This window comes from Calliphora vicina, chromosome 2, assembly GCF_958450345.1.
Source record: "Calliphora vicina chromosome 2, idCalVici1.1, whole genome shotgun sequence".
Classification (NCBI taxonomy): domain Eukaryota; kingdom Metazoa; phylum Arthropoda; class Insecta; order Diptera; family Calliphoridae; genus Calliphora; species Calliphora vicina.
In genome coordinates this window covers 72,475,017-72,484,276 of record NC_088781.1, presented here as the reverse complement: position 1 = coordinate 72,484,276, position 9,260 = coordinate 72,475,017, and the positions used below count along the sequence as shown (strand labels likewise).

Below are 9,260 nucleotides of genomic sequence, written 5' to 3'. Positions count from 1 at the left end.
TTGTTCCAATCATCATCTTTCGATAATTTTAGTGTCATCACTAAAAAAAATGACATTTGTTTATATGTATAAAAAAATTAAACGTCACAAAATGAGCGGGACTGAACAAAGTATGTAAATTTTTGAATATATATAAATTAATGAAATAAATATTTTAATAATATTTTTTTAATATTTTATAGCAATAATAATTAATAATTGATTTTGCTCTTCAAATGCAATTATTAATCCGATAATTGAAGAATTTTCCATTTTATTTTTTTTCATTAATTATAAGCAGATTTTATGTATTTAAAATGAAAGATGAAAGATGAGAGATGATACAAGTGTAAACAACTTTTTTCATTTTCATCATCTTCCACTCATTCCTCTAAGATGACGCTTAGTGTAAAAAGGCTATAAATAGTTTTTAAGGTTTCTTTTTAAACAAATTTAAATTCAAATAATTTATGAATTTAAAATGGTGGCAAATTAAAAAACTTTTTATGCGAAAAAACTGCTAAGTAAAAACGACCGTATTGTTTGGTATATAAATGCAAACTGACACTATTTATTTATTTATTGTTTTCATTTTAATTACTTTTTTTTTCAGCAAAACAGTTATTTTTTACATTTTATAAATTCATGTTGCCAGACATTTAGATTTAAGTTATATTATTTTTAAGTTTAGATTTAAGGGTTGATATAATTCATTTAATAAAATTTATAAAAAAAAACAATAACATTGTTATTATTAAAAAAAATATAAAATAAAAAGATTTAGTAAGTACAATAAAAAAAATAAAAAATGGTAAAAAAAAAGAAAATTATGAAATAAAAAATAACCAATTTTTGGAGAAAACTGTCAGTGGCCAAAAAACTCCAAATGCGCCAACATACCGGCCCCATTGAGGGACCGTAGGTCCTCAAGAAATTGGTAGTGGTGCTAATTTAGTAATAGGGCGCTTATATACGCCGGCTTTGGTTTTTACCTCCGCCACTCTGACCTTGCCGTCTCGACCTTCTATTACGCGAACGACTTTCCCGGTCAGCCACTCTTGGGGCGGGAGATTGTCCTCGTGGACTACCACTATCTTGGTGCCACTTGCCTTTGTCCTGCAACCCCAGGACGTAATCTCTGGACCAAGCTCGCCAAAACCTCTGCTTGAGCGCGCATAGCATCTGCCATCGCTTCAAGCACCTCAGCTTGCTGTCGTTGACGTCTTCGCCGGATCCTGGTGGCAGCGAACGCAGACCCTCTCCTATTAGAAGATGCGCTGGAGTTAAGGCATCTCCGTCGTTCGGGTCTGGAGACAGCGGTGCTATGGGCCGGCTGTTGAGCTCCGCCTCTACCTCCACGAGCATTGTTGGCATTTCCTCTTGCGTGAGCAGTGCATTGCCCACCGCTCGTAGAAGTAGGTGCTTCGCCTGCTTCACGGCTGCTTCCCACAGTCCTCCGAAGTGTGGTGCCCTGGGTGGTATGAAGGTGAAGTCTACCTTGCACGACGCTGCGTACGACACGACATCCCCTTTGTTCTTCTCGAATGCTTCTATTAGCTCCTTGAGAATCCGACTGGCTCCTACGAAGTTGGTGGCGTTGTCGCAGTACACCTTGCTGGGAAGTCCTCTCCTGGCCGCAAACCTTTTAAAAGATAAAATAAATGCGTCAGAGGATAAATCGGATACTAATTCTAAGTGGAGAGCCTTCGATGTGAAACAGACATAAACCGCTATGTACATTTTTATTGGTGGTCTACCGCGAATACGCAACGAAATATTCACGGGTCCACAAAAATCTACGCCAACTATCAAGAATGGCCGTAGAGCTCTCACCCTATCGGTGGGCAAATTTCCCATTATCTGAGTCATAAGCTTTGGTTTATAGCGGTAACAGTGAACACATTTACGTATTATTCTGCTACACTCTTCTTTGGCGTTTATAAGCCAAATGTTTTCCCTTGAAAGGGCTATTAAGGCCTTTGTGTCTGCATGGTAATTCTCGAGGTGCAGGTTACGTAAATAAAAACAAAGGAGGTTTTCCTTGGCAACAAAAGTGGGAATTTAGTATTATAAGGTAACGCTGCGTTTAGCAACCTCCCACCTACCCTTATTAGTAAAAATGTTCGCTTTTTCTCTATAAAGTTATGTATAAATGGTGTAAGCCTCTGAATATTTGACGGCAACACCAGAGATTTCTGTAATTTACAAATCTCCTCAGAAAAACTTTCCCTCTGGACAACTTCTACAAGTCTATAAAATGCACAATTCATTTCCTTTGCAGTAGGGTGTTTTAATTTGGAAATTTCACATTTCCTACAACAATCAATGAATCTTAGCACATAGCATGTGATTCTTAAAATCTTCTTATATGAAGAGTGATCTTCGATCAACTTCAATAAAGCATTCCCCAAATTCATAGAATTCTCTACTGCCACGAGAACATTCGTTTTTCTTCTTTCTAAAGACGCTTGGTCCTCTGTTAACTCAAAGTGATTATTAACAGGCCACATTGAATTATCATCTAAAAGAAATGAAGGACCATTAAACCAAATCGATTGTTTCAAATCGTCTACATCACATCCTCTTGATACAAGATCAGCTGGATTGTGCCGTGTATGCACATGGCGCCATGCAACGTGTTCCGACCATTCTTGTATCTCAGCAACTCTATTCGAAACAAATGTTGCAAGAGTAGATGGATGAGTTTTTATCCAATGCAAAGTGATTTCCGAATCTGTCCAGAAAAATACACTCTCGATTTCAAAGCTAATTTTTCTTTTAACTCGAGTCCACAATTTTGCCAACAAGTGTGCTGCACACAACTCCAGTCTCGGAAAAGATTTTGTCTTGAGTGGTGCTACTTTTGATTTTGCAGTTAGCAATCGACAAAAGACTTCATTTGAGTCACAACTTCTTATATAAATACAGCACCCATAAGCCCGATTTGAAGCATCCGAAAAGCCATGAATTTGAACTGATGCTGTTGAAGTGGTGTGGACGAATCTTGGGATTTCAATAGAATCAATTTTCAATAAATTACCCTTAAAATTGTCCCAAGCAGTGTTAAGACGCATTGGTATTGATTCATCCCAGTCTAATTTCTGAATCCAAAGTTCTTGAAGTAACATTTTGGCTTTGGTTATCAATGGGCATAAAAGTCCGAGCGGATCAAACAACCGAGAAGAAACCGACAAAATGTTTCTTTTTGTTGCTTTAAGATCTTTAAAATTATCTTCCAAATGAAACTTAAATGTATCATTCTTCGGAATCCAATGTATGCCTAAAGCTTTAGCCGAATCGGAATCATTTTGTAATAATTTCTCTTTCTTATTAGATATATTAAAATCGGGGTGATTTGAAAACCATTTTGTCAAATTAAATCCAGCTGATCTCAATATTTGAGTCACTTGATCTCGAATAGTTAGAAGTTCATCAAAACTATCGGCACCGGTTAGCAAATCGTCAACATAAAAATCACTGCGAATAACATGTGACCCGATGGGCAAAGTCTCTTTGTAAAGATCAAAATGGCGCAGAAGATGTTCCATATGTTACAGTATTTAACCGAAATGCCTGTAGCGGATCAGAAGAATTTTGTCTCCAAAGGATCATTTGAAAATGTCTGTCATTATCGCCAACCAAAACTTGACGATACATTTTTTCTATATCAGCAGTGATTACAAATTTGTGAAATCGAAAACGGATTAGAGTCGCATACAATTCGTCTTGCACAGTAGGCCCAACCATCAATAAATCATTGAGCGAAGTTCGTGAAGAAGTACGACTCGAAGCATCGAAAAATACTCTGAGTTTAGTAGATGTACTTTGAGGTCTTAAAATGTATTGATGCGGTATGAAATAATGAGGAAAATTCGGTATCTGATTGCTTGCAATTGACATATGTCCTAAGTCGACATACTCTTTCATAAAATCGTTATACATTTCTCTCATATTTTGGTCATTTGTCGTATCAAAGGATGAACCCAAGAGTTTTGTATCCGATTTGAAAGGGAGTGAGACTTCAAACCGCCCTGACGGTAAACGTCGAACTGAATCTTTAAAATTGTCCTCACATTTTTGTTGTTCCTCACTGTACATCAATTCTTTTTCGAGAGAAACTTCTTCAAGTTCCCAAAATTTTCTAACTATTGAATCAATAGCTTCCTCGTTTTCTATTATGTTGCTAACATGATATACTTTTGAACTTGAGCCCTTTGACTGATTGCATTTTCCAGCCACTATCCAGCCAAGAGATGTTTTCTGAAGAACTGGTAGACTCGGATTAGACTTAATTTGTCCAACACATAAAAGTTCAAAGAACATTACACCCCCAATTAATAAATCAACTTTCTGTGGTTTATAAAAGTCAGGATCTGCTAATTCAATATTTTTTTGAATGTTCAAATTTGTTGTGCAAATTCTGCGATCAGGTTGAAAGTTCGTAATTGAACTCAGTACCCAAAACTTTGAAAAGAATTGGGTAGAATTAACCCTCGACATAACGGAGATCTCTACATTTGATTTAGCAATAGAACTAACTTCACCTATACCTGTTAAGTTTAATCTGCTTCCTTTTCTTTTAATTCTAAGCTTTTGAGTAAGTTCCTCGGTAATCAGATTCGTTTGAGAACCGGAATCTAATAGTGCTCTTGCCAGTACATAGTCGCCAGAGCTGCATTTCACCTTTACCACAGCTGTGGCAAGAATTACATTTTCATCAGATGATGAGTGATTTACTGCAGCGTTAGAACTTGATGGCATATCAGTTAAAATTTCTGAAGTTGAAGCTGTATTTGCATTTTGAGATTCAGAACTATAGCGATGTAAAAGCTTATTATGTGCTCCACCGCAAACTCTGCACTTTTGAGCAGTACACCTTGCTACTGTGTGGCCCTTTTTAAGGCAATTTATGCAGGCAGGCGCAGCTTTTACAAAGTCAAACCTTTGAAGAACTGGCACTGTTGTGAAGTAGGAGCAATTGTATATATTGTGGTCAGCAGATTTACAAAATAGTAATTTTTCCACAGACGGTTTTGATTTTGTAACAGCTAGTGATGTCTTAGAAGTTTTCTTAGGCACAAATTAATTTTTATTTTTAAATATTTTGGGCTTTGCGCCCGAAGACTCATCAGCAGAAATGTGCTGGTACCTTTTATTTAGCATAGCCTCGCAGTCAGACCATAATGGGAGCTTTTCGAAGTCAAGCTGTTCTTCCCATTTGGATTTAGTGACTGGATCAACTTTCGACATCACTAAATGAATTAAAATCGCATTAGAAATCTTTTTATCATCGCCAATTGACAACAATGAATCATAAATGGCGGAAACCGTGTCAATCATGCTTCTCAAAGCTGTAGCCGAAGGTTTACTAATCTCAGGGAGATCAAATAATTTTGAAATATTTTTTAGAAACATTAGACAGTCATTGTCGTAAACTTTCTTCAAACTCGCTAATGCTTTGGGATAATTTTCCTCGGTTACTTGAAAGGCTTTTACTGTCCCTAAAGCCTCATCGGTCAAGCATGATATCAGGTGATTAAATTTTTCTATATCTGTTAATGTTGGGTCATTATGTACCAAATTCTCAAATAGGCTCATGAAATTTTTGTAGTCAGAATATTTTCCGCTAAATTTAGGTAGCCGCATATTTGGAAGCCTAGAATGATGAGGTTGCATGAATGAAGTTTCCTGCAAGCTCGGTCTCCTATTCTTGGCCTGAAGACTTAATAATAAAGACTTCGTGGTAACACATAAATCTTCAAGCTCGGATCTGTCGTCATTTGTCGGATCTAAAATATCCAATTCTGACTGAAACTCCATAGCTTAGGTAGCCGCATATTTGGAAGCCTAGAATGATGAGGTTGCATGAATGAAGTTTCCTGCAAGCTCGGTCTCCTATTCTTGGCCTGAATACTTAATAATAAAGACTTCGTGGTAACACATAAATCTTCAAGCTCGGATCTGTCGTCATTTGTCGGATCTAAAATATCCAATTCTGACTGAAACTCCATAGCTTGAGCGATATGGTCTTTTAAAATTTCTAATCTACACTCGATCTCAAAGGGATTAAAGGAAATAGTTTTCTCAAGTATAGATTTTTTTATTCTTCCAATATTTTCAACTACCTTGGCCTTTCGCTGCATCAGTTTTTCCAAATTTTCTAATACAGGATCAACTTGATGTTTCTTTCCACCAGCCATATCCAAAAACTCAAAATTTCCAACTAAATTCAAAAATTTTCCCAAATTTCTCAAACAATTATTTGCTCTTTATATGTAAGGATAAACCTTGATATTCTCTAATGCAATTAAATAAATTATAATGCGCTCAAAAACGATTTAGTTAAAATAAACTTTTTCCTTAATTTACAACTGACTGTAAAAAATTCAACAATATCAAATCGTTTTTGGAATTGATTATAAATTGAAAAATTAATCAAAATTAATGAATTTAAAATTGTTTGGATTCAATAAAAATTAATATAAATAAATTTTAAGCACCGTTTAATTATAATATTAATAGCGACTCAAATATTCACAATAAATTTAAATTATTTATCTCGCCAGTAAAAATTGCACAAATTCAAATTGATTTTGCACTAAATTCAATGTTTCTTTTGTTATTTTAATTCACAGGAGAAAAATTACTTTAACGTTGTCACTTTGTTTCAGTTATTATTATTTAAAGAAAACCTCGTTCTTATAAAATGTATCCGTGATTAGCAACCAGACTTTGGTGTCTAGTTCTTGAAATTTTGTTGTATTAAATTATCACCAAGAATTTATGAAAATTAATTTATAATCTTTATTCAAGAAATTTAATTTCTTATTTTCACTCACAAATCAATTGTTTTCAAATTAAAAAAATAATTTCTTCACGTGTACCGTGAGTTGGTGGTTAATCTGGTAGCACTAAATGAATGAGATTAGTGGCCACTCTAAACTATTTGTTTGTAATGGCAACACGGAACGAACGGAATGAAACAAACAGATGATCGACTAAATACAGTCAGCGTCTAAAGAAAGTGTACAACTTGTTTTTACATTTAAAACATTTTATTTACATATTAAAAAACTATTTGTTCTCCAGTTCTAGTATATTTAACAAAACATTTAATTGTTCTCTTGCAATATATAAACAAAAAACTAAACTATTTCAACTGCAACAAAAACAGTAACAACAAAACCAAAAATACTCCATTTTTAACGCGTCAAAAGAAAGTGTACAGTTTAGGGAAATTAGAAGAAAAAACGTGTTTAGTATTTTATTTGACATCTTTTGGGTTTTAAAACAGTTTCAAGCCTCCTTGGCATTGTTTCTACCAATTTTGATGTCACCTATGTTGGGATTTTGAACCACTCTTCCTGCAGGATTTCGTGTAGAGAGTCATTGCTGGTAATATTTCATTTTCTGATCTGTCTGTCCAAATGCTACCACAGATGTTCAATGGGATTAATGTTCGATGACTGTGGGGGTTGTTCCAGTTGTTTCGGTGTATGATACAACAACCATTCTTTAACAAGTTAAGAAGTATGCTTCGGATAGTTGTCCTGTTGGAAGATCCAGGTTCGGTCTAGATTTAATTTTCTAATGATGGGTTCCATATTTTCTATAAGAATGTTTAGGTAATCGGTTTTGCTCATCAAACTATCAATAAATATGAGTTTTCCCATGCCATTTACCGCCATACACCCCCATACCATCACCTAACCACCACCATGCTTTACGGTGGATAGTACATTTTTTGGTCGAACTCTTGATTTTTGCTTCTCCAAATTTTAATCCTTTTTTTACTTCCGAAAATCTCAAACTTGCTTTCGTCCGTAAACAGCACATTATTCCAAAACAATTTTCTTGGTTTTTATACCTGTTTGCGAATTCTCGAAGTCGCTCTTTATTTCGTTTGGAAATGTGGGGTTATTCTCTCGGAACTCCACCATATAGAGCATTTGGGTGTAGCGCTCGGCGAACCGTACTGTTACTAACTCTCACTCCAGACGAATCTGTTAATTCTTCGCATAATTTTACTGCACTTACTTTTCTTTCACTTTCTTCACTGCTCTCACAATCGATCGTATTTCAAGGTTGTTAAGGCGTTTTGGTGTTCCGGCACGTTGCTGATCTTCTAAAATTCTAAATTTTTTTGTTTGTCTATAATTTTTTTTACAGTATTATGGCTTCTTCCTATTATATGGGAGATTTCACGTGACGATTTGCCTTCATTTTTAAATTTTGTGACTTACTTTCTTGTTTCAATTGCAGTTTGTTTTCCCATTTTGGTTTTAAAGTTCTCGCGATCAAACAAGAAAAGCTACTATCTTAAAATCTCATGAGACTAGCAGCAAGATCCACAAAAAATTATAATCTAGGCAAAAATAAAGAATAACAATATATTTTTTTATGTAGCTAGAAAAATCTTATTGCAATTCTAAATGTGTACACTTTTTTCTGAAGCGTTAAAAATGGAGTATTTTTGGTTTTGTTGTTACTGTTTTTGTTGCAGTTGAAATAGTTTAGTTTTTTGTTTATATATTGCAAGAGAACAATTAAGTGTTTTGTTAAATATACTAGAACTTGAGAAAAAATTGTTTTTTAATATGTAAATAAAACGTTTTAAATGTAAAAACAAGTTGTACACTTTCTTTTGACGCTGACTGTATGTATATTTCAAATGAAGCGTAAATAATATTTTTGTGTTTACTCGCAATAAGCGGAAAAATTTCTAAATAAATTATAGAATTATCCTGAATAACTTACAGGTTTATAAAAAAAACACAATATTGTTTACGCTTTTTACCTCTGTTTCGGTCAATCCAGAATCACTACTTCCCTGTCTGTGTGTTGGACGGCAATTTCGGCAACGGCAACGACGAGGCATTTAGCAGATATTTTGAAACGTTTGCTTATTTATGATGAAGAATAAATCGCGCACAACACTTCACGTATTTAAAACAAATTTGAAAATGTATATTTTTAACAAATTGTATGTATTATTAGTTTTAATTTTTTAAATAATTTATCAAAAAAAATTTTAGTTTTATAAAAAATTTTTTAATAAGTCCCTGCTCGGGCGCCAAAATGATGAACCTTAATAGTTTTTAAGGTTTCTTTTTAAACAAATTTAAATTCAAATAATTTATGAATTTAAAATGGTGGCAAATTAAAAAACTTTTTATGCGAAAAAACTGCTAAGTAAAAACGACCGTATTGTTTGGTATATAAATGCAAACTGACACTATTTATTTATTTATTGTTTTCATTTTAATTACATTTCTTTTCAG

General features: G+C 34.2%; 1 protein-coding gene across 1 annotated transcript; it reads right to left on the bottom strand.

The window, feature by feature from the left end:
• Positions 1 to 1,069: 1,069 nt before the first annotated feature.
• On the bottom strand, positions 1,070 to 8,879 carry LOC135950537 (uncharacterized). Its single transcript, XM_065500074.1, has 2 exons — positions 8,777 to 8,879; positions 1,070 to 1,621 (listed from the first exon to the last, which is right to left on the bottom strand). Exons 1-2 carry the CDS (start codon positions 8,855 to 8,857, stop codon positions 1,070 to 1,072), a joined length of 633 nt encoding a protein of 210 aa, XP_065356146.1. The 5' UTR covers positions 8,858 to 8,879.
• Between the last annotated feature and the right edge of the window lie 381 nt (positions 8,880 to 9,260).

Bases quoted from the DNA above. Each gene is read 5' to 3' on its own strand.
- LOC135950537 (XM_065500074.1), bottom strand. From the start codon at position 8,857: ATGCCTCGTCGTTGCCGTTGCCGAAATTGCCGTCCAACACACAGACAG. The intron at 1,622-8,776 runs GTAAAAAGCGTA...ATCTTTTAAAAG, and splicing joins CTGGATTGACCGAAACAGAG to GTTTGCGGCCAGGAGAGGAC.